General features: G+C 41.9%; 1 protein-coding gene across 1 annotated transcript; it reads left to right on the plus strand.

Moving 5' to 3' along the window:
* Positions 1-8,154: 8,154 nt before the first annotated feature.
* LOC311129335 (uncharacterized protein) lies at positions 8,155-23,946 on the plus strand (the record flags this gene model as incomplete). The annotated part of the gene is made up of 6 exons (XM_084161606.1): positions 8,155-8,199; positions 8,786-8,891; positions 20,446-21,747; positions 23,224-23,287; positions 23,389-23,513; positions 23,601-23,946. 6 exons carry the CDS (start codon positions 8,155-8,157, stop codon positions 23,630-23,632), a joined length of 1,674 nt encoding a protein of 557 aa, XP_084017732.1. The 3' UTR covers positions 23,633-23,946.
* Between the last annotated feature and the right edge of the window lie 2,110 nt (positions 23,947-26,056).

A 26,056-nucleotide genomic window follows, 5' to 3' on the forward strand; every position in this document is an offset into this window, starting at 1 on the left:
TTTCACTCACTAATCTCCTGTATGCTTCAGCTTCACTTGCTGAAAATATTTCCACTTCGTTATGCAGATTGTTAATGTAAAGAGGGGGACCCATGTCTTGCTGATGACTATTGTGATCACAGTAGTGTGTGTGTGTGTGTGTGTGTGTGTGTGTAAGTGTGTGAGAGAGAGAGAGACAGGGAGATGCATAATTAGTTTTGTTGTTGTCTGTAGACATCAATAATGACTGGCCAGACCTGTGGAGTGCTAAACAAACAGAAGACTTCAAATCCAAGAACCCCTGGTTGGGATCCAAAAACAAAAAATTGGGTAAGTTTAGGTAGATTGCTAGTTTGGGTAACTTCTGAAACAGTGGGCACAGATAACTTTGTGTGTGTGTGTGTGTGTGTGTGTGTGTGTGTGTAAAGGACCATGCACACGTACAGCTGTGGATACAGGAGTAGTTACATTGTTTGTTTATGCTTCGCAGGATGTCTGGTCTGTAGCAGTGTGAACTCCATTGGGATCGACAAGGAGCAAGGTGTATCGCTCTCAAGAGAATGGATGAACTTTGAAATTCAAGTGTCTGGCCAGGGAAGTAGAACAACAAGTTTGTCAATCTTGAGAAATAAGGTGAGGAAACATGCGTTGTCCAAGGCCCACACTCAGGCTGTGAAGGTGGCAGAGCAACAGAAAGAAGCTGCCATTGAGAATGCAGTGGAGACTATGACTGAGTCCTACATGAAGGAAACTGAAGCTGTGTTTCGAACAGCCTACCATCTGGCCAAAAAGAACCGACCCTTTTCTGACCATGAGAGCCTCATTGAGCTGCAGGAACTGAATGGTGTAAAAATGGGCTCAATACTTCATTCACGTTACAGTGCAACACAAATAATACAACATGTTGCTAGTGAGATGCAGAGCAAAATCATCAGTAGCATTATAGCATCATCCAGTAAGTTAGCTGTCCTAATTGACGAGGCATCTTCTTTAAGTCACAAAGCTGTCATGACAGTTTCTATTAAAGCATCAATTCAAGAAGAAAGCCCTGAGTTCATATTCCTGGAACTTGTTGAACTGGAAAATCAGAGAGCAGATGGCATATTACAGGCGTTACTCACCTGTTTAACTAATGCTGGCTTTACAGAAGAGTGGCTTCATGAAAACTGGGTAACATTTGTATCTGATGGAGCCAGTGTCATGCTAGGAAAGAAGTCAGGAGTAGCAACCAGACTGACTTTGAGATTCCCAAAGCTTTTTGTATGGCACTGCATGAACCATAGACTTGAACTTGCTGTGTCAGATGCAGTTGATGAGGTAAACTCTGTCAATCACTTTAAAACTTTTATCCAGAAGCTATACTCTCTGTATAGTGTGTCAAACAAAAATGAACGTGAACTTGTTAATGCAGCAGCTGAAGTAGGCTCACAACTTCTTCGCATTGGCAGAATCTTGGATGTACGCTGGGTGGCCAGTAGCTTTCGGACTGTTCGTGCTGTTTGGACATCCCTGGGAGCTCTTGTGCAGCACTTTAAAAATGCTTGCAGTGATGAGATGAGGTCCACCAAAGAGAGGCAGATGTACAGAGGTTTGTTAGACCGTGTTCAAAGTCCAGAATTCATTTGTGACCTTGGCCTCATGTACGACACTCTCCATGAACTAAGTCTCCTGTCACAGGAGCTTCAGTCTCGTTCTATAACGCTCCTCGGAGCAGAGCATCTGCTGAAACGCTCAATCAGAGTGATCCAGTCATTCAAAGAGAGTCCAGGTGAGAAATATAGTGAGGCTTTAGAAGCAAAACAGACTGGGGAGTATCGGTCTATAGCCCTGAAAACAAATGCAAAGCTGAAGTCTATCAATCCAGGCCAGTTCTTACAAAGCCTTGTGAACAATCTGGAGAAACGCTTGTCTTTTGAAGATGAGACCATCATGGACCTCAGCATCCTTGATCAGAGTAAGTGGCCATCAAAGCCCAGCATCCGCCATGGTGAAGAACAAGTTAAGCGACTGTGCAAGCGATTTAACTTGTGCACAGACCAAGCACTGAATGGGATGCGGGACCTACTGGAAGAGCCCAGTAGTGAGCCCAAGGACCTAAAACCACTTATGAACTGTATGAAAACATTCCCTGTCGGTACAGCAGAGTGTGAGAGGAATTTTAGCCTTATGAACAATATAAGCTCAGACAAGAGGGCTGTCCTTCTGATCTCAAACATATCAAACTTGATGATGATTAATATCAACGGCCCACCAACTTCCAAGTTTGATCCTAGAAAATATACAAGGACCTGGTTGAAGAGCCATCGTGCTGCCTCTTCGGTGCGTTCTAGACAGTGCAGTGTGAAAGCTCCTGCAGAAAGCAAATTTGTCTGGAATATACTGTAGTATGAGCAAAGGTCAGAAACCCAGTGCTGGGTTGAGAGAGTATATCACTGTTGATGTGTTGTTAATGCATATATTTTTGTTAATTGTTAACTAAATATTGTTGTAACATATTTTGTTGAATGATTTACCGGTAAATGAACATGTTCAAAACAAAGCATATAGCAATATGAACAAGGATGCATTGTCACCTTCAGATTTGAAGTATTTTATTTAAATAAATGTGCAAAAAATAATCGAAACACCATTTCCTGTTTGCCTCATGATAAATACATTTTACATTCATCCAGGCTGCTCTTGTGACCAGTAGTAACTACAAACTGCTCCTAATCAAGTCATGATCATTTTATAATAGTGTGCAAGTAGAAATTACATATTTTTGGGTAAACTAAATCATAGTCTTACATGTCACTGTTTCTAAAACAGGGCTTTTTTCTGGACTACTTAAAAAAAAAAAAGGTGAATACTGAGAGTATACCCACTTCTCCAGGGACCACTACACCACTGCAAAAAGTTATACAGCTGCACCATCGAGAACATCCTGACTAGTTGCATCACCGCCTGGTATGGCAACTGCTTGGCATCCGACCGTAAGGCGCTACAGAGGGTAGTGCGTACAGCCCAGTACATCATGACCTATATACTAGGCGGTGTCAGAGGAAGGCCCAAAACATTTTCAAAAACTTCAGTCACCCAAGTCATAGACTGTTCTCTCTGCTACCGCATGGCAAGCGGTACCGGAGAGCCAAGTCTCGGTCCAAAAGGCTCCTTAACAGCTTCTACCCCCAAGCCATAACACTGCTGAACAATTAATCAAATGGCCACCCGGACTATTTACAGTTGAAATCGGAAGTTTACATACACCTTAGCCAAATACATTTAAACTCAGTTTTTCACAATTCTGACATTTAATCCTAGTAAAAATTCCGTGTCTTAGGTCAGTTAGGATCACCACTTTATTTTAAGAATGTGAAATGTCAGAATAATAGTAGAGAGAATGATTTCTTTCAGCTTTTATTTATTTCATCACATTCCCAGTGGGTCTGAAGTTTACATACACTCAATTAGCATTGCCTTTAAATTGTTTAACTTGGGTCAAACGTTTCGGGTAGCCTTCCACAAGCTTCCCACAATAAGTTGGGTGAATTTTGGCCCATTCCTCCTGACAGAGCTGGTGTAACTGAGTCAGGTTTGTAGGCCTCCTTGCTCGCACACGCTTTTTCAATTCTGCCCACACATTTTCTGTAGGATTGAGGTCAGGGCTTTGTGATGGCCACTCCAATACCTTGACTTTGTTGTCCTTAAGCCATTTTGCCACAACTTTGGAAATATGCTTTGGGTCATTGTCCATTTGCGACCAAGCTTTAACTTCCTGACTGATGTCTTGAGATGTTGCTTCAATATATATCCACATAATTTTCCTTCCTCATGATGCCATCTATTTTGTGAAGTGCACCAGTCCCTCCTGCAGCAAAGCACCCCCACAGCATGATGCTGCCACCCCCGTGCTTCACGGTTGGGATGGTGTTCTTCAGGCTTGCAAGCACCCACTTTTTCCTCCAAACATAACGATGGTCATTATGGTCAAACAGTTATATTTTTGTTTCATCAGAACAGAGGACATTTCTCCAAAAAGTACGATCTTTGTCCCCATGTGCAGTTGCAAACCGTAGTCTGGCTTTTTTTATGGCGGTTTTGGAGCAGTGGCTTCTTCCTTGCTGAGCGGCCTTTCAGGTTATGTGGATATAGGACTCATTCTACTGTGGATATAGATACTTTTGTACCTGTTTCCTCCAGCATCTTCACAAGGTCCTTTGCTGTTGTTCTGGGATTGATTTGCACTTTTCGCACCAAAGTACGAGGAGACAGAATGCGTCTCCTTCCTGAGCGGTATGACGGCTGCGTGGTACCATGGTGTTTATACTTGAGTATTATTGTTTGTACAGATGATCGTGGTACCTTCAGGCGTTTGGAAATTGCTCCCAAGGATGAACCAGACTTGTGGAGGTCTACAACTTTTTTTCTGAGGTCTTGGCTGATTTCTTTTGATTTTCCCATGATGTCAAGCAAATAGGCATTGAGTTTGAAGGTAGGCCTTGAAATACATCCACAGGTACACCTCCAATTGACTCAAATTATGTCAATTAGCCTATCAGAAGCTTCTAAAGGCATAACATATTTTTCTGGAATTTTCAAAGCTGTTTAAAGGCACAGTCATCTTAGTGTATGTAAACTTCTGACCCACTGGAATTGTGATACAGTGAATTATAAGTGAAATAATCTGTCTGTAAACAATTGTTGGAAAAATTACTTGTGTCATGAACAAAGTAGATGTCCTAACCGACTTGCCAACACTATAGTTTGTTAACAAGAAATGTGTGGAGTGGTTGGAAAACGAGTTTTAATGACACCAACCTAAGTGTATGTAAACTTCCAACATCAACTGTACATTGACCCCCCCCCCCCCCCCCCCCCACCCCCTTTGTTTTTACACTGCTGCTACTCGCTGTTTATCTATGCATAGTCACTTTACCCCTATCTGCATGTACAAATTACCTCGACTAACCTGTACCCCCGCACATTGACTTGGTACCGGTACCCCCTGTATATAGCCTCATTATTGTTATTGTGTTACTTTGTATTTTATTTTTTTACTTTATTTTCTTAACAATTTCTTGAACTGCATTGTTGGTTATGGGCTTGTAAGTAAGCATTTCATGGTAAGGTCTACACCTGTTGTATTCGGCGCATGTGACAAATAAAATGTGATTTGAAATGGGTCAAATATTGCACCCTTAGTAGCTAGAGTTAACAAAAAAAGGTTGGGCCTTTGCAGTGTGTAATCGTCATATAGGGCTAACCCTCCTGAAGGGGAATGCAAAAACATATATATTTTTGCTTACATGTAATCACAGATATTGCACTTTTACGATGTGCCCTAAACCACCTAAGCGCTAGAAATAAGCATATTGCCTCCCTTTTCCCTCTCTGCTAAGGGAAGAGTTCGAGCATTGGTAAAAACATAATCTTATCCTACAGTAGATACAGTGCATTCGGAAAGTATTCAGACCCCTGCCCTTTTTCTACATGTTGTTACATTAGAGCCTTATTCTAAAATGTATTACATTATTCCCCCCCCCCCCCCATCAATCTACACACAATACCCTATAAAGACAAAGATAAAACAGGTTTTTATAAATGTTAGCAAATGTATTAAAAATAAAAAGCAGAAATACCTTATACACCGAAGTATTCAGACCCTTTACAATGACACTCGAAATTGCGCTCAGGTGCATTCTGTTTCCATTGATCATCCTTGAGATGTTTCTACAACTTGATTGGAGTCCACCTGTGGTAAATTCAATTGATTGGACATGAAAGGCACACACCTGTCTATATTAGGTCCCACAGTTGACAGTGCATGTCAGAGCAAAAAAACAAAACAAGCCGTGAGATCGAAGGAATTGTCGGTAGAGCGCCGAGACAGGATTGTGTCGAGGCACAGATCTGGGGAAAGGTACCAAAACATTTCTGCAGCATTGAAGGTCCCCAAGAACACAGTGGCCTCCATCATTCATCATTCTTACTGCACACATTGTTAATTACTATTGGGGATTTATTATTCTCCTAAATTGATGGGATGACTAACTTAGAAAGAATGCATTATTGACTGGGCTAATGTAGGTTGTGACACCTGGCAGGCTGTGATTGATGTGAAGAGCTGTTTTAGGGGGTAAAATTAGATAAGGATTGTGTCTTCAAATGCTAGACTATACTGGTTCTTTGTGATCTGTGAACCTTCCTTGGACGTAGGAATGATGTCTAAGGGAGCTGGCTCTTCTCACTATGATAGGTTGTTATGATAAACTTGTGCCTGGCTGAAGTGTGCAACAAATGGTGCCGAGGAGATGAGACCAACCCCTGAACCAACGGATTGGCTGAGTAAAGTTTAAACCACACTCAGTTCTTTACTCTGATTGGCCAGCAGAGAAGTGGGAAACTTTCTCTGTCAGAGTATTTGAGCAACAATCTGAAACAATGGATTTAGTTCTCTGGGGTGTCCTGCGAGGTATCTCAGAGAGCCCGTATATACGAAACATCATATTTACCATTGAAGGTTTTTGCATTAATTAAAATAACTAGTATATCTTAGAAGTCGTGTTGACCTCTTTTGTTCCTAATACCAGATTTGAATTGACGCGACTTTGACATTACTGAAAAGCTTTAAGGGAAAATATGTCATATTTTCAGGGTCAAATTCAGGTGCAATCATTTTTACTAATTATTTAAGGAAATACATTATTAAAAATAGGGTTTTGTAAATCATTGTGGATTAGTAGAATATTCAAATAAAAGACATAGGCCTACGTATTATTTGTTGCATTCTGATTTTTTTTTTAGTCATAATAGAACATCAAAACAGCAAATTCAATTGCCAGGGTTAGAGCTTTCCAGCCCGTTCTATTCATTCTTAGTTCTATGATAGGGACGTCCCAAAAATTCCAGAAAGCACAGAAGCAAAGACAATACAGTATGAAGATAATTAGAAACTGCTTGTCCAATGGAAATCCCCGATTACGCTTGTAGGCGATGCCATGGCGACGTTGGCTAGTTAAATTAATGCACAGAAACACATCATGGGGTCTAACTTTCGTCACGTGTTCAACTATTTAAGACATCGGCTCGAATCTAGTTTGTGCCTTTAGATTTCGAGAAAATTAACAAATAAGGAAGAAATGTTCACTTCTCTCATTGACTTCTCAAACCCCGGCATGGTCTGCTTAGCAAGCGTTCCCGGAAGTTTTGCGATGTTGCTTCTCTGGGTTTAGAAACTCTGTGACAGAAGTGCGGAAGAATTTGTCGCACCTCTTATACGTCATCAAAGAACAAAATGTACACTCCTTTGAATTATGAACTATTGTTGCTTTAAAATAAGTAAAGTGACTTTAACAAAGGAGAAAACTAATGCCTGAATACAGATTTACATAACTCATGTCAAGATGAGTTGAAAAACTGTTTCATGTGTTATGCAGCTGGACCTGAATACAGAAGCAGTATGAAAACAAAAGGACTGTACTTGATATAGCTTCCATCAACTGTGCATTATAAATGTTAATATTATGTTGAAGGTTAAAGAAAAACTGTTGCACACTGTTACACTTATAGAACAATGGGTTAGTTGCCACAAACACTTTAATTGTACTGATGTGTCCCAGACTGGAGGAGGGGGCGTGTACTGTCACTGGTTGAGCTTCTGTTACATAAACCGATTGAAGCTGTGACCACCGGGCAGGAGCTTCAAGATTTGCCCTTCCAGACCTATTGGTAGATATCCTATTTTAATTCTAACTTCAAAGCTAGGCTATAGAAATATAGCAAATAGCCACGATTGGTCGAATCTTAGTTTGAGGATGCTTCCTGACTATAGAAGCCATTGAACTTTACTAAAGGCGGTAAAACTTTCACTGAACTTATGGCAATGTCATCTTGACCCTGAGCTCACATTCGTAAAGAATAATTAAATTACAGACAGACAATCGCATAAATGATCAATCATGTAATCGTTAAATATTGCAGACGTGTAATGAGTGTTGTGCACTGCTTCAATACACACGTTTGATATTTGTTACTAGTTGTCGCAAAATGAACTAACTTCCCTAACATTGATCACATGCATTCTGTTATAAAGGGATGATAAATTAATGGAATATATATATTTTAATTAAAACACACAGGCAGACTGTGGGCCGAAGATCAAGCAGTGTTTCCGTAGGAAGGATTTTAAGCGCAAAGATGGCGGCTTCCTTGCTGAGGATAGGGCGACTTGGCTCTCTCAAGGTAATGAAATGTCATGCAGATAACCACAGCATTATTTAAAGTTTTAACACACCATTGTTTTCGAAAAGATACCTTTAACAACCTGCTCCTTTGTTTTTCCATTTGTGTTGAGAAAACATGAATTGTGCGCTAGATTGGATTTTAGCAACATGGATAGCACTAGCAAACGTTAGATAGCTAAGTTGTCCAGTAAGCTGTCTACTTTACTTTCATATCAAGTGCACACATGAGTGTTTCATTTAGAATATGAAAAAATATTTTGAGTGAGTAAATAAGTTGTCAAAGTATCTAGCCATATCAGCTATTTATTTAAGATTATGAGTGTTCGCTAACTTGGAATACGCAAACTTTGATGTTAGCTAGCTAGATGGCTGGGGCGGTGGGGCCCACTTAAATAGCCATGGCACGAAGCTAGCAGGAGTAGCTAACTATAGGTAACATCTCTGCCCAAAAATGTAATAGCCAACCAACTCAACATTGAACATTAACAAACTGCATACCTATAGACCTAAAATTGTCTGACAGTCATTATTAGTTTCTGTTGCAGTCATGTGAATTATCACTAATTCGTGTGTACTTTGATCAGTGCGTGCAGGCAGAGAGCTGGAGCTCTTTGAGGAGAGCTCCTGCAGCTGTTGCCCTATGCACGAAAGCTGGTGGTCCCAAGAAGACCAAGAAGAGCAGCTCAGAAAGTAAGTACAATTACTTATACTGTATGATACTTGAGCAGATTAGTGATGTGGAGTTCGCGAACGATTCGTTCTTTTTGAACAACTCTTTTTACAGACTCGAGTGTCATGATACGTTTTGCTGAGTGACTCGTTCATTTAAGTAGTTTGTTTGACCTGCTGGCAGCAGGGTTGATATATGCTCCTGCAGCGCTAGAGACAAATCAAATTGTATTTGCCAAATGCTTCGTAAACAACAGGTGTAGACTAACAGCCAGTGCTTGGGTACGAGGTAATTAAGGTAGATACAGTGCCTTCGTAAAGTATTGAGACCCCTTAACAATTTTTATTTATTTAAAAACAACAGAAATACCTTATTTACATAAGTATTCAGACCCCTATGAGACTCGAAATTCAGCTCAGGTGCATCCAGTTTCCATTGATCATCACCACCCCAGGTGGACATCTCAAGGATGATGAATGGGAAACTGGATGCACCTTGAGCTCAATTTCGAGTCTCATAGCAAAGGGTCTGAATACTTACGTAAATAAGGTATTTCTGTTTTCTATTTTTAATACATTTGCAAAAATTTCAAAAACAGTTTTCGCTTTTTTAATCAATTTTAGAATAAGGCCGTAACGTAACAAAATGTAGGGAAGGGGTCTGAATACTTTCCGAATTAACTGTATAGGTAGGGGACTTGCTCCGATCAACAACTGTCTGTCATAAATGTGCGAAGGAAAATAGATAATGTTGCAGGCAGCATAGAAAAGAAAAACACATATTTAAAACTGATGTGATCGCATGGTGCAAACATGAATACGTGCAATTAATTGATTATTGAATGTTATGGTGGAAACAGCTTTGTAGAACCAAAACATACACAGCCTATGCTCAACAAATTCGAGAACGAATCGTTCAGGTGGTTGCAGTACGCAAGAAGATATTGTGCTTATCACCCTCAAGGCAGTCAAACAATGCATTCCGCCAAGAGTCGTTCACAATTTAGTCCGGTTGCAGCCACAACTAGACCTCGTTTCAAATGTATCAAAAAGAATCATATTTGTATGAGCCAGGCGTCTATTTCAACACTAGGGCTGTCCCCAACTAAAACTTGGTCTCAAAATCTTGGTTGACCGAGAGTCACCTCAGACAAACTAGGTGGTGGGTTGACGCCGAAAACGGTGAAGTTGATTGATCTACGTCGAGGGAGGAGCTGATTTTTAAAAAATTGTTATTTATATATATTTTTAATAATTACGTTTTTTTGTGTAATTTGTTTTCTCAGAAAGTGTTTCAACACTGTTCAAGCAACTTTTCAAACTGCTAAACTTGGAACTAATCAGAACTCCCGTACATACCCCAATGGCATGCTTCTATCTAAGATGTAAACACAGCCTACCATGAAATCGTGGTCTGCTGTCAGTGTGTTGAGGAAGTAACGTTAGCTCCCAAAGACTGAAATAAGATAAATATCAGTTTTTGACTGCACTTGAAATATGCAGCATGCAATACAAATTGTATTTCTTGATCATATGGAGAGGTAACTCTGTTGACCAATTTATTGAAAGCTAGCCAATGTTACAGTTGACTAGCCTAGCCAGCTAATACTGTAAACGTCAATGTGCCTGCTCAAGAAGCTAGTGTTTCATTAGTTATCTCTGTCAGTTAATTAATGTTTGAATCATGAATACATTTTATTTTTTATTTTTGACATGATTGTCTCATTTCAAGTAACTAGCTGCAGGTTTAAACAAACATTGAATCATATAATTTGCATAGAAACCCAAATAAAAGCATGTAGAAATATTTCATTTACATAAGTATTCACACCCCTGAGTCAATACTTTTGTAGAAGCACCTTTGGTGGTAAAAACAGCTGTGAGTCTTTTGGGGTAAGTCTCTCAAGAGCTTTGCACACCTGAATTGTACAATATTTGCCCATTATTCTTAAAAAAATTATTCAAGCTCTGTCAAGTTGATCATTGCTAGACAGCCATTTTCAAGTCTTTACATAGATTTTCAAACTGATTTAAGTCAAAACTGTAACTAGGCCACTCAGGAACATTCAATGTCTTGGTAAGCAACTTCAGTGTAGATTTGGCCTTGTGTTTTAGGTTATTGTCCTGCTGAAAGGTGAATTCATCTCCCAGTGTCTGTTGGAAAGCAGACTGAACCAGGTTTTCCTCTAGGATTTTGCCTGTGCTTATACAGTGGGGGAAAAAAGTATTTAGTCAGCCACCAATTGTGCAAGTTCTCCCACTTAAAAAGATGAGAGAGGCCTGTAATTTTCATCATAGGTACACGTCAACTATGACAGACAAATTGAGAAAAAAAAATCCAGAAAATCACATTGTAGGATTTTTAATGAATTTATTTGCAAATTATGGTGGAAAATAAGTATTTGGTCACCTACAAACAAGCAAGATTTCTGGCTCTCACAGACCTGTAACTTCTTCTTTAAGAGGCTCCTCTGTCCTCTACTCGTTACCTGTATTAATGGCACCTGTTTGAACTTGTTATCAGTATAAAAGACACCTGTCCACAAACTCAAACAGTCACACTCCAAACTCCACTATGGCCAAGACCAAAGAGCTGTCAAAGGACACCAGAAACAAAATTGTAGACCTGCACCAGGCTGGGAAGACTGAATCTGCAATAGGTAAGCAGCTTGGTTTGAAGAAATCAACTGTGGGAGCAATTATTAGGAAATGGAAGACATACAAGACCACTGATAATCTCCCTCGATCTGGGGCTCCACGCAAGATCTCACCCTGTGGGGTCAAAATGATCACAAGAACAGTGAGCAAAAATCCCAGAACCACACAGGGGGGACCTAGTGAATGACCTGCAGAGAGCTGGGACCAAAGTAACAAAGCCTACCATCAGTAACACACTACGCCGCCAGGGACTCAAATCCTGCAGTGACAGACGTGTCCCCCTGCTTAAGCCAGTACATGTCCAGGCCCGTCTGAAGTTTGCTAGACTGCATTTGGATGATCCAGAAGAGGATTGGGAGAATGTCATATGGTCAGATGAAACCAAAATATAACTTTTTGGTAAAAACTCAACTCGTCGTGTTTGGAGGACAAAGAATGCTGAGTTGCATCCAAAGAACACCATACCTACTGTGAAGCATGTGGGTGGAAACATCATGCTTTGGGGCTGTTTTTCTGCAAAGGGACCAGGACGACTGATCCGTGTAAAGGAAAGAATGAATGGGGCCATGTATCGTGAGATTTTGAGTGAAAACCTCCTTCCATCAGCAAGGGCATTGAAGATGAAACGTGGCTGGGTCTTTCAGCATGACAATGATCCCAAACACACCTCCCGGGCAACGAAGGAGTCGCTTCGTAAGAAGCATTTCAAGGTCCTGGAGTGGCCTAGCCAGTCTCCAGATCTCAACCCCATAGAAAATCTTTGGAGGGAGTTGAAAGTCCGTGTTGCCCGGCGACAGCCCCAAAACATCACTGCTCTAGAGGAGATCTGCATGGAGGAATGGGCCAAAATACCAGCAACAGTGTGTGAAAACCTTGTGAAGACTTAAAGAAAACGTTTGACCTGTGTCATTGCCAACAAAGGGTATATAACAAAGTATTGAGAAACTTTTGTTATTGACCAAAGACTTATTTTCCACCATAATTTGAAAATAAATTCATTAAAAATTCTACAATTTTTTTTCCTTCTCATTTTGTCTGTCATAGTTGACGTGTACCTATGATGAAAATTACAGGCTTCTCTCATCTTTTTAAGTGGGAGAACTTGCACAATTGGTGGTTGACTAAATACTTTTTTTCCCCACTGTAGCTGTATTCCGTTTATTTTTATCCCAAAAAACTACCTATTCCTTACCGATGACGAGCATAACCATAACATGATGCAGCCACCACGCTTAAAAATATGAAGTGGTACTCAATAATATGTGGTGTTGGATTTGCCCCAAACATAACGCTTTGTATTCAGGACTAAGTGCATTTCTTTGGCACATTTTTTGCAGTGTTACTTAAGTGCCTTGTTGCAAACAGGATGCATGTTTTGGAATATTTTTATTCTGTACAGGCTTTCTTCTTTTCACTCTCATTTAGGTTAGTATTGAGGAGTAACTGCAATGTTGCTGATCCATTAGTTTTCTCATATCACAACCATTGAACTCTGTAACTGGTTTAAAACCACCATTGGCCTCATGGTGAAATCCCTAAACAGTTTCCTTCCTCTCCGGCAACTGAATTAAGAAGGACGCCTGTATCTTTGTAGTGACTGGGTGTATTGATACACCATCCAAAGTGTAATTAAGAACTTCACCATGCACAAAGGAATATTCAGCGTCTGCTTTTTATAATTTTTTACACATCTACCAATCGGTGCCCTTCTTTGCGAGGCATTGGAAAAACCTCTTTGGTCTTTGTAGTTGAGTCTGTTCTTGAAATTCACTACTCGATTGAGGGACCTTACAATTATCTGTATGTGTGGGGTACAGAGATGGTGTAGTCATACAAAAATAATGTTAACCATTATTATTGAACACGGAATGAGTCCATGCTACTAACTTTGCGTTTTCATAAGCACATTTTTACTCCTGAATTTATTTAGGCTTGCCATAACAAAGGGGTTGAATATTTATTGACTCAAGACATTTCAGATTATTTTTTCAAAATTAATTTCTAAAATGTTCTACAAACAAAATTACACTTTGACATTATGGGGTAATGTGTTTACAGTCGTCGTCCAAAGTTTTGAGAATGACACAAATATTAATTTTCACAAAGTCTGCTGCCTCAGTTTTTATGATGGCAATTTGCATATACTCCATCATGTTATGAAGAGTGATCAGATGAATTGCAATTAATTGCAAAGTCCCTCTTTTTCATAAAAATGATCTTAATCCCCAAAAAACATTTCCACTGCATTTCAGCCCTGCCACAAAAGGACCAGCTGACATCAGCTGAAGCAGCAAACTTTGTGAAGACCAATACTTACATTATCAAAACTTTTGACCACAACTGTAGGCCAGTGACACAATCTCAATGTAATACATTTTTAATTCAGGCTGTAACACAACAAAATGTGGAAAAAGTAAAGGGGTGTGAATACATAATGAAGGCACTGTTTTGATTTCTAAACCAGATGAGTTCTCAAATAGCAGCTGCCCAATACCATTGGTGGGCATGCATAATGTTGGAGGTATGGAGAATGATGAAGAGCCTGTAGGATTATAAAAAAAGCAGTTGGGAAATTAATGTTAGTTTTAAAGATGTTCAGTGAATGTGAGTATATTTAGGTGGTTTAAATGGTTAACCTTCTAAAAGTTGACGGTGCCAATCTTTTCAATCCATTAATTATTCTATTAACAATGAGTGAGACGTTTCACAATGTACACTTCATGCATATACAGTTGAAGTCGGAAGTTTACATACACTTAGGTTGGAGTCATTAAAACTTGTTAACTTGTTAACAAACTATAGTTTTGGCAAGTCGGTTAGGACATCTACTTTGTGCGTGACACAAGTCATTTTTCCAACAATTGTTTACAGACAGATTATTTCACTTATAATTCACTGTATCACAATTCCAGTGGGTCAGAAGTTTACATACATTAAGTTGACTGTGCCTTTAAACAGCTTGGAAAATTCCAGAAAATTATGTCATGGCTTTAGAAGCTTCTGATAGGCTAATTGACATAATTTGAGTCAATTGGAGGTGTACCTGTGGATGTATTTCAAGGCCTACCTTCAAACTCAGTGCCTCTTTACTTGACATCATGGGAAAATCAAAAGAAATCAGCCAAGACCTCAGAAAAATAATGGTAGACCTCCACAAGTCTGGTTCATCCTTAGGAGCAATTTCCAAACGCCTGAAGGTACCACGTTCATCTGTACAAACAATAGTACGCAAGTATAAACGCCATGGGACCACGAAGCCGTCATACCGAAGGAGACGCGTTCTGTCTCCTAGAGACGAACGTACTTTGGTGTGAAAAGTGCAAATCAATCCCAGAACAACAGCAAAGGACCTTGTGAAGATGCTGGAGGAAACGGGTACAAAAGTATCTATATCCACAGTAAAACGAGTCCTATTTCGACATAACCTGAAAGGCCGCTCAGCAAGGAAGAAGCCACTGCTCCAAAACCGCCATAAAAAAGCCAGACTACGGTTTGCAACTGCACATGGGGACAAAGATCGTACTTTTTGGAGAAATGTCCTCTAGTCTGATGAAACAAAATTAGAACTGTTTTGCCATAATGACCATCGTCATGTTTGGAGGAAAAAAGGGAGCACTTGCAAACCGAAGAACACCATCCCAACCGTGAAGCATGGGGGTGGCAGCATCATGCTGTGGGGTTGCTTTGCTCTAGGAGGGACAGGTGCACTTCACAAAATAGATGGCATCATGAGGAAGGAAAATTATGTGGATATATTGAAGCAACATCTCAAGACATCAGTCAGGAAGTTAAAACTTGGTCGCAAATGGGTCTTCCAAATGGACAATGACCACAAGCATATTTCCAAAGTTGTGGCAAAATGGCTTAAGGACAACAAAGTCAAGGTATTGGAGTGTCCATCACAAAGCCCTGACCTCAATCCTATAGAAAATGTGTGGGCAGAACTGAAAAAGCGTGTGCGAGCAAGGAGGCCTACAAACCTGACTCAGTTACACCAGCTCTGTCAGGAGGAATGGGCCAAAATTCACCCAACTTATTGTGGGAAGCTTGTGGAAGGCTACCCGAAACGTTTTGACCCAAGTTAAACAATTTTAAAGGCAATGCTGCCAAATACTAATTGAGTGTATGTAAACTTCTGACCCACTGGGAATGTGATGAAATAAATAAAAGCTGAAATAAATCATTCTCTCTACTATTATTCTGACATTTCACATTCTTAAAATAAAGTGGTGATCCTAACTGACCTAAGACAGGGAACTTTTACTAGGATAAATGTCAGGAATTGTGAAAAACTGAGTTTAAATATATTTGGCAATGGTATATGTAAACTTCTGACTTCAACTGTACATAAGAACACATCACAAATAGTTTCACCATTTGAGTACGAAGACAAATAGCAAAGGTGTTTTAAGCAATATTTGAAGTATCTAAATAAAGTGTAGCCTACCAGTCAATGTATATCAAGTGCCATGGATGACACAATCTTACAATGTTGCAGTCCAGAAATGAGAGCTTTACCATCTATGCCAAAAGCCTGGGCCTCTGATGGTGACTGTAGAACTGTCGTCAACGCATGCTTAAGTATTCCCCCTTCTCTCGGAGCATTTGTGTGCCCAGGCCCCATAGGCATATCGAAAGTATCCCACCCTAGTCACCAATGTAGCTGACTGACATAGAAAGAGAGAAGTGCCTTGGCAGAATGCAATATAACGTTTGTGTGGTCCAGAGACATGAACTCTGCCATCTGTGGCAAAAGCCTGGGCTCCTGACAGGGCAATGGAATTCTCACCACTGCATGTTAAAATAGTAAAATTATGTTACCTGTCCAATTGATTATACATTGAATTTAGTCTTCGACACTCAGAAAAGCATGTGTATCTGTAGTTGGTGCTCTTCAACTCTAAAATGCACAAGACTGTGTAAGACAAAATCCACATAGAAAAGACAACAGGCAAATGCATATGTTCAAACTGCAGAAGGATGGTTCTCCTCACAGGTCTGGGAATCCGCTCATGCTCGGAGAAAAGCACTTGGTTGATCTCTGGGAGCAGGACACAGGAGAGCTGAATAGATAATGTGAGACAAAAGTGAGAGACAATAATTAATCAAATAAATCATCACAGCAAAGGAATGTATGTAGTTTGAGCTAGAAAATGAACATCCTGGCAGGGTGTAATCATCCTACACTACATGACCAAAATTATGTGCACACCTGCTCGTTAAACATCTCATACCAAAATCATGGGTATTAATATGGAGTTGGTCCCCCCTTTGCTGCAATAACAGCCTCCACCCTTCTGGGAAGGCTTTCCATTAATGTTGGAACATTGCTGCGGGGACTTGCTTCCATTCAGCCACAAGACCATTAGTGAGGTCAGGCACTGATGTTGGACGATTAGGCCTGGCTTGCAGTCGGGGTTCCAATTCATCCCAAAGGTGTTCGATGGGGTTGAGGTCAGGGCTCTGTGCAGGCCAGTCAAGTTCTTCCACACAGATCTCGACAAACCATTTCTGTATGGACCTCGCTTTGTGCATAGGGGCATTGACATGATGAAACAGGAAAGGGCCTTCCCCAAACTGTTGCCACAAAGTTGGAAGCACAGAATCGTCTAGAATGTAATTGTATGCTGTAGCGTTAAGATTTCCCTTCACTGGAACTAAGGGCCTAGCCCGAACCATGAAAAACAGCCCCAGACCATTATTCCTCCTCCACCAAACTTTACAGTTGGCACTATGCATTGGGGCAGGTAGCGTTCTCCTGCCATCCACCAAACCTAGATTTGTCTGTCGGACTGCCAGATGGTGAAGCGTGTTGGTGCCACGTTGAAAGTCACTGAGCTCTTCAGTACGGGCCATTCTACTGCCAATGTTTGTCTATGGTGATTGCATGCTCTTGCATTTTATACACCTGTCAGCAATGGGTGTGGCTGAAATAGCCGAATCTGATTTTTAAATGTGTGTCCACATATTTTTGACAGGGATAATGTGGCATTATGTCAGTATGATTGAAATGAGTGGGTCCTGCTTTGATGACTATACTAGGTTTACACTACTTGTTCTATAGATTTTTGTAGTCTGAAATTATTACTTAGACATAAACTGAAAGCTAAAACACTCCTTGTCCCGGAATAACATACTAGCTAGTGATACAGCGATCTGCTCCTGCTAGCTATCAACAGATTTACTTGTTGTAAATAACCAACTAGCAAGCTAGCTACATTACTAAGGTTGCTGCACTCTAAGTTGGGAGTCATTTTACATCTTGCATTGATGGTATCGCATTTCTATAACTAAATAGTTAGCTAGATTACAAATATAATAAGACCACCTGATGGCAGTTTGTCGGACGGAGGTCTCTCTCGAGCTGTCGCCGGCTGTCTACTACCTTAGGTACGGATAACGTGGTTGGCAGACGTGATCAGCGGAGTTAGTACAATGGATAGTACACAAAGTTTGAATGGTTTACAGTTTAGTTCTTGGCTGTGTTTGCCTGTCCAGCTAGCAAACATAAAAGCAATTATTTTGAAAACATTTGCAAGAATCGACATTGCCAACAAATGGAATTATGTTCAGAATAAATAAATAGACACAATATGTAAAACCAGCTCCTCCCTCGACAGAGATCGATCAACCTCCCGAGTGGCGCAGTGGTCTAAGGCACTAGCTAGAGATCCTGGTTCGAATCCAGGCTCTGTCGTAGCCAGCCGCGACCGGGAGACCCATGGGGCGGCGTACATTTGGCCCAGCGTCGTCCAGGGTAGGGGAGGGAATGGCCGGCAGGGATGTAGCTCAGTTGGTAGAGCATTGCGTTTGCAACGCCAGGGTTGTGGGTTCGATTCCCACGGGGGGGCAGTATGAAAAAAAAAATAATAATGTAGCACTCACTAACTGTAAGTCACTCTGGATAAGAGCATCTGCAAAATGACTAAAAAAATCTCGAAAGCTAAAGCAGATAGCTTGCTTCGGCCCACCGCCTAAACTTTGAAGTTCAACTTTTTTTTCTTCAACTTTTTTTACGCCATTCTCACTTGTTTTGGATCTATTCCAAAATGCCTGGCTGTTGCCTCGACAGAATCTTGCTCTGCGAATTTCACCACTGCTAGCTTGAATTTGATGATTTTCCTTTTTTAATGCACATGACCGTGGCAATAATCAGAGGCTGTGTCCATGGTAACCTCGTAAACAATTCATTTTGACCCTGCGTTTTATTTGGTGAAATATGTCCCCATGCTCTGCTATTTGAGACTGAGTTTTATTGAAGTTTTACGATGCATTGTTTTAAGCACACATTTTTACAAGTCTGTCACAAATGACAGCTCCAATAAAGCCCCCCTTATGGTGAACAACACGTGAACGAGAGGCTTGTAGAATCATGACTCTTTTGAGTTTTTAGTTCATTGTTCGCCAGAAGGGTGTCCTGCGTGCTCTGGGCATTACGGATTCAAATGAATTAAATTTGTCGAAATATTTGTTATTTTGACTGAACAAGACAAAGATCAGAGTCAGTAAAAATATCCTAACTTCCCATCACTAGAGCAGATGTCAATTCTTGAGCATAGTGTGAGTGCTCAAATTGTGGTACAAGTATAATTAGGCAAATCAATAGACTGACAAACATTTTGTTGGATATTTTACAAAGGCATCAAATACTTGGCACACCATGACAAAGTGAGAGACTTGGCAGTGAACCATCCAGATATTTCATTTAGCTGTAATGCTAGGGCCCAGTTCTGCATTCATCTGTTGATCCAGGAAGAAGAGGATGAAGAGACCCAGTGATGGCAAGACTGAATAAACACCCCAATATGGCTCATCTGATTAGACACCTCACTAGTGACATGACCACCCCATTTGTCCCGGAAGATTTCTATTTGTAGTGAGACTTTTTTTAATGACGTGGTTCCTATTGTGAAACATTTCCAGCACCAATCATGAACACTCCATAATAAAAGCGTCTGCTAAATGGCTTATTATTATTATTATTATTATTATCCTGCCTTTACGGAATATTGACCTGCACTTTCATTATGAAGTTGCATAGAAGAAAAGTTTGCCACATCGCCTCTCAGAATACATTTAAAATCATTTTCAGATGCTGAAGACGCTGTGTACAATGGGTGCCAAAGAAATTGGCTGAAGTCAAGAAGATGATAATCTAATTAACTGAAGTCATCTAGGCCTACATGCTGAAGGGAAAGTGACGCTCAAGCATTCTGGGGGCCTGTCCTTGGAGCCTAACGGCTGAAAAATCTACAACAAATCTGAATCTTCTAGAGATTTGATTTCTGCAGGCTACTTGTACCACAATTTGAGCAAATATCTTGGCTAGTTCAACCATTTTTTTATATTAAGTTGTGGTGAACATTTTGAATTTAAAGTCTTCCTTCCCCAGGTGTCAACATGAAATGATGTAAAATAAATACATTTTTTCTCAACATTCAGTGATAGGCCTATAAATCTGTTATTTTTCAAATACTTTTATCCTCTTATAAGTTGAATGGTCAACGAAAGTTAGTTTTATCTAGTGGCCAAGTTGTTTTGTGGCACATAAGCACTTTAATTATGAAACTGTGTGAGGGGTGGACGGCTCATAATAATGTCTGGAATGGGTTAGTATCAAACTGTTTGTTTTTATACCATTAAGTACTCTCCATTCCAGCCATTACTATGAGCCCGTCCTCCCCAATTAAGGTGCCACCAGCCACCTGTGGTCCCTCATTTAACATTACAGCTACACTTTTTGTGCCCTTCCTTGAAATTTGGCACTTGTCTAGTCACCATATATGTCTTGCAAAGGGACATTCTTGAATAAACTGGGGGTAGCCATGTTGTGCTGGGTAAGTTTCGTCCACATTTCTATGGCAAAGTTGGGGCTTGTTGGTGTCCAAGCCTTTTAGACTACATAGAGTATGAATAGAAATAAATAAATCCAGTGTTTTTTTCCCTCCCTCCTCCGTCCTAGAAAAGTCCCAGGGCAAAACATACTTCGATATAGAGAAGCTTGTCCCACACAGAACATATGTGGAATTTCCCAAGAAAGACGCAACAGCAGCAGCAGCTGCTGCCGCAGCAGAACTTGCTGCCACCCCCAAACCTGTTGTTGAAGCAGTTGCCGCAGAGCCAATTGTCGCCGCCACTGCGGCTGAAGCTGTAGCAGCTCCCGCTGCAGTCGAAGCCACACCTGTCGTTGAAACCGTTGCCCCCTCCGATGAAGCAGTTGCTGAAGCCGACGCTCCTGCAGCCGAGGCCGTCCCTGTTGAAGCCACTGCCCCTGCTCCAGCCACTGCTCTGGCAGCTGAAGCCGCCCCCGTTGTTGAAGCCATTGCAGCTGAAGCCGCCCCCGTTGTTGAAGCTGTTGCAGCTGAAGCTACCCCTGTTGCTGCACCTGAAGCTGTTGCAGCTGAAGCTGCCCCTGCTCCAGCCACTGCCCCTGCTCCAGCTGCTGCTCCGGCAGCTGAAGCTGCCCTCGTTGTTGAAGCCATTGCAGCTGAAGCCGCCCCCGTCGTTGAAGCCGCTGCCGCTGCCCCTGCTCCAGCCACAGCTCCGGCAGCTGAAACCGCCCCCGTTATTGAAGCCATTGCAGCTGAAGCAGCCCCCGTTGTTGAAGCTGTTGCAGCTAAAGCCGCCCCCGTCGTTGAAGCCGCTGCTCCAGCAACTGCCCCTGCTCCAGCCGCTGCTCCGGCAGCTGAAGCTGCCCCCGTTGTTGAAGCCATTGCAGCTGAAGCTGCCCCTGTTGTTGCACCTGAAGCAGCCCCTGTCGTTGAAGCTCCTGCCGAAGCTGTTGCCCCTGTACCCGAAGCCGCACCCACTGTTGAAGCTGCACCTGCAACCGCTCCAGTTGTCGACGCCGCACCCGCTGAAGCCGCACCTGCAGCCGAAGCCCCCGTTGAGGCCGTTGCACCAGCAGCTGAAGCCCCAGCAGAAGTTGTTGCTGAAGCTGCCCCTGTTGAAGCTGCGGCTGAAGCCCCTGTTGAAACCGTAGCAGAGGCTCCAGTAGAAGCTGACCCAGTTGAAGCTGCCCCCATTGAAGCTGCGGCTGAAGCCCCTGTTGTAGCGGAGGTTGTGGCTGAAGCTGCTGCAGAGGTTGTAGCTGAAGCAGCCCCAGTTGAAGCTGCCACCGAGGAGCTGGTAGACACCGCCCCTGTAGTGGCAGAGGCTGCAGGAGAGGAGCTGATTGCAGAGGCCCCAGCTGATGCAGTACCGACTGAGGCGTCTGAGGGTATACACCACACCCCCCCCCCCCCCCAAACCCTTCTCTCCTCTCTGTGGACCCTACAGTCTACCAACAGTCATATTTGTATTCCCATTTGATGTTAATATATTATAACATTAAGGATAAGTTGTAAAGATACCCGATATCACAAAAGCGCTTTTCGTTCTTGCATTGGGCAGCTTATTGGCTTACCTTTTTTTAGTGGGCTTATTTACTACATAATCTATTTTGCTATTTATCCCTTAAACTACCACATTTCTACAGCATTGCAGCCATGTAGACTCAAGCCACACAACCCCATTCTCCTCTGTGCATTTGGGGTCATTCTGGGATTGTGTGCATTAACTTGTAACCATACTGCTTTGACCATCCGACACCTGATGCATGTTTCCACTGCATTCATCTGCATGCATCATCATTTTCTCAGGGGTTCATCTGTGATGGCCTGCACTGATCTGCTTGGCTCAGCGTCTTTCTGCACTTTATTTTGCCATGTTTTTCCAGCACTCACTAATTCTGAACTGCTCTCATCTGTCTGCTGCAAGTTCTTTTTCTCAGCCTCTCCCTTCTATTTTTTCACTTGATCATTGTGATGTCATTTACCTGTTTTACCAATTCAGTTATTATTTGCACAAATCCTCAATTTCATATCCTCTATTCCCTTCACCAAATATTGTTACAAGAAAGACTTGATCCTCGATACCCCTAATTTTGTTTTTTTATAATTAAAACTACTGTTTGGTGTGCTTATGTTAAAGATTATGTGTATGGTTAATGCTGAAGTCACTGTGTACTGTCAAAAGTAATGTTATGGTCATATTAACCAACCAGGGTTTTGGCTAGTCTGTTGCCTCTGGGCAGCTACTGAGGGATTACCTTGTGAAATGGGGTCTGATTTCCTACTCTTCTCTTCTCTCAACTTCTCTCACACTTGTTTTCCCCAGGAGTTGTATGATATCAGTAATCTGTAATTGATCCCCTCACTTCTGTATTTGTTTGGTGCTGTATGAGATTACTTTGGAAATGTAAACTTTCCATCCCCTTTGTGGTCAATGCACTCAGTGAGTTTGAGTTTGCACCTTGGTTGCTGTGTGTGGAATCAAACAAGAATAGGGGAAGAGGTTGTCCAATGTTTATGTTAAATGTACATGAATTTGTTATGCAGGGATTTGAATTAGACATCTCAATCTCAAATATAGAACCCAGTGTCTGCCAAGTGATGCTATGAACTTGTGAAGCCTAGCATGACACGGCAACTTATTTAACCTGTTACCTGACCTTTCACACTCAATCCTTTCCTCTCTTACCCCTGTAGATGCCATACTGTCTACCACTCCCAGGTGCTGTTTTTGTGCATGAGGGTTTTGGTCACATACGTGATTTGTTTTTTTAATCATGTGGTTTAAGCCAAAGGGGCATGGTCATAGTTGGAATGTCTGTGAATGAATAAAAAATAATTGTTTTCTTTTCTTGGACTCTCAGCTCAACTGGACCCAATCCAGAAGCTATTCCTGGATTCGATCCGCGAGTATTCCTCAAAGAGCGCGTAAGTGACACAGCTGTTTTTTTGTGTGGCTAGTGCTTTGGTCTTGCTTACAATCACCCCCTTTGTCATCAAGCTGACGTTTAGGCCTATTTTTCTCTCAGGGCTAGTGGTGGTTTGGTAGATGCAGGCCCTGCATATGAGAAGAACTTGGCAGAAGAGCTGACTAAACTCCAGAGGCTGTATGGCGGTGGAGACCTCACAGCTTTCCCAGAGTTCAAGTTCACAGGTTAGTAGTTTTATAAAGGTGGCCATGAGCCTTTTTGAAATGCTTTATATAGAATTGTCATCTCACACCCTTTCTCTCCCTGTTCAGAGCCCAAGTTGGAGGAAGTTGCCCCGAAGTAAACATCACCAGTCATCTTTTCTACTGTTGCCTTTTCCTGTGAATCTGTTCTATGAAGCGAACATCTAATAATAAATTACAATGGCTACTATATAAAATCAATTATAAAATAATTTACATTCATTTTGTATGTGGGGGATAGAGCTGTTTCCGTATATCTAGAAATTCTCTGCGAATTAGTCTGTATTAGATGCATGTGTTGGAGGACAAGTTGATGCTGAACTTTGAGCTGTGAAATATGCTTTTGCATAGGATGATGATCCAGAAATGTTTCAGTTGGATAAGGGAAAAAATAAACTCTGGTCCATATTGTTTTACTTTTGTCTCCGTTGCATCTTTCATCCGAAGTGGACCAATATCTTCTAAGTCATCATTGTACTTCACATGCAATGCTTGAGTCAAGAGACTACCCATATACAATCAGTGGCTGGATGGGATACTTCCTGGGTGTCTCGGTTTATTAGGTACACCCATCTAGTACCGGGTCGGACCCCCCTTTGCCTCCAGAACAGCCTGAATTCTTCAGGGCATGGAAACGTTGCTCAATAGGTATCAAGGGCCCTAACGTGTGCCAGGAAAATATTTCCCACACCATCGCCAACAGCCTGTACCGTTGACACCAGACAGGATGGGGACATGGAGTCATGCTGCTTATGTAAAATCCTGACTCTGACAGCAGCATGACACAACAGGAACCGGGATTTGTTGGACCAGGCAACGTTTTTCCACTCAATTGTCCAGTGTTGGTGATAGCGTGCCCATTGGAGCCGCTTCTTGCTGACAGGTGTATAAAATCGAGCACACAGCCATGCAATCTTCATAGAAAAACATTGGCAGTAGAATGGCCTTACGAAGAGCTCAGTGACTTTCAACGTGGCACCGTCATAGGATGCCACCTTTCCAACAAGTCAGTTCATCAAATTTCTGCCCTTCTAGAGCTTCCCCGGTCAACTGTAAGTGCTGATATTGTGAAGTGGAAACGTCTAGGATCGACAACGGCTCAGCCGTGAAGTGGTAGACCACACAAGCTAATATAAAGGCGAAAGAAACACAAACCTATTTAGGCGAGGTGCTGGCTGACGGCGTAAAACAATTGAAAAAGAAAAGGAAAGCCGCACACTCTAGGAGCTCAGATGCAATAATTTAATATCCTAATAACCAACGTTTCGACAGACAAGCTGTCTTCATCAGGATGTAATGACAAACACTGCGGGTCACTAGTTTATATAATGTCAAAGGAAACACGCAGGTGTCTAATCATGGCCGGGTGTGGCCTAATAGCATTGGTTAATTCACAGATAAAAACAACACACAAAAAACATGGGTAGCATATGATCATAGATACTTGGCTACATAGACCCACAAACATTTACAATGAATAGCAAAATCACAAGAATGGCTTCACATCAAAGTCTACGTTGAGACCGAAGGGAGCAAGGGTCTTTAAATTAAAGATCGACAGCCTCTCGTTTTAACAATAAGTTGTCGAGGTCGCCCCCTCTCCTAGAGAGCACAAGAACTGTTCGTCAGGAGCTTCATGAATTGGGTTTCCATGGCCGAGCAGCCGCACACAAGCTTAAGATCACCATGTCCAATGCCAAGCGTTGGCTGGAGTGGTGTAAAGCTTGCCGCCATTGGACTCTGGAGCAATGGAAATACGTTCTCTGAAGTGATGAATCACGCTTCACCATCTGGCAGTCCGATGGACGAATCTGGGTTTGGTGGATGCCAGTAGAACGCTACCTGCCCGAATGCATAGTGCGACCTGTAAAGTTTGGTGGAGAAGGAATAATGGTCTGGGGCTGTTTTTCATGGTTCATGCTAGGCCCCTTAGTTCCAGTGAAAGGAAATCTTAACGCTACAGCGTACAATGGCATTCTAGACGATTCTGTGCTTCCAACTTTGTTTGCAACGCCAGGGTTGTGGGTTCGATTCCCACGGGGGGCCAGTATACAAAAAAAAATGTATTCACTAACTGTAAGTCGCTCTGGATAAGACCGTCTGCTAAATGACTAAAATGTAAAAATGTAAATGTAAATTTGGAAAGGCACACACCTGTCTATATAAGGTCCCACAGTTCACAGTGCATGTCAGAGCAAAAACCAAGCCATGAGGTCGAAGGAATTGTCCGTAGAGCTCCGAGACAGGATTGGGTTGAGGCACAGATCTGGGGAAGGGTACCAAAAAATGTCTGCAGCATTGAAGGTCCCCAAGAGAACCACCCAGAAGGACAACCATCTCTGCAGCACTCTCTGGGCTGAATGCCAAGCGTCACGTCTGGAGGAAACCTGGCACCATCCTTACGGTGAAGGGTGGTGGCAGCATCATGCTGTGGGGATGTTTTTCAGCAGCAGGGACTGGGAGACTAGTCAGGATCAAGGGAAATATGAACGGAGCAAAGTACAGAGAGATCCTTGATGAAAACC

Source organism: Coregonus lavaretus (genome assembly GCF_964263955.1).
Source record: "Coregonus lavaretus genome assembly, chromosome: 5".
NCBI classification, from domain to species: domain Eukaryota; kingdom Metazoa; phylum Chordata; class Actinopteri; order Salmoniformes; family Salmonidae; genus Coregonus; species Coregonus lavaretus.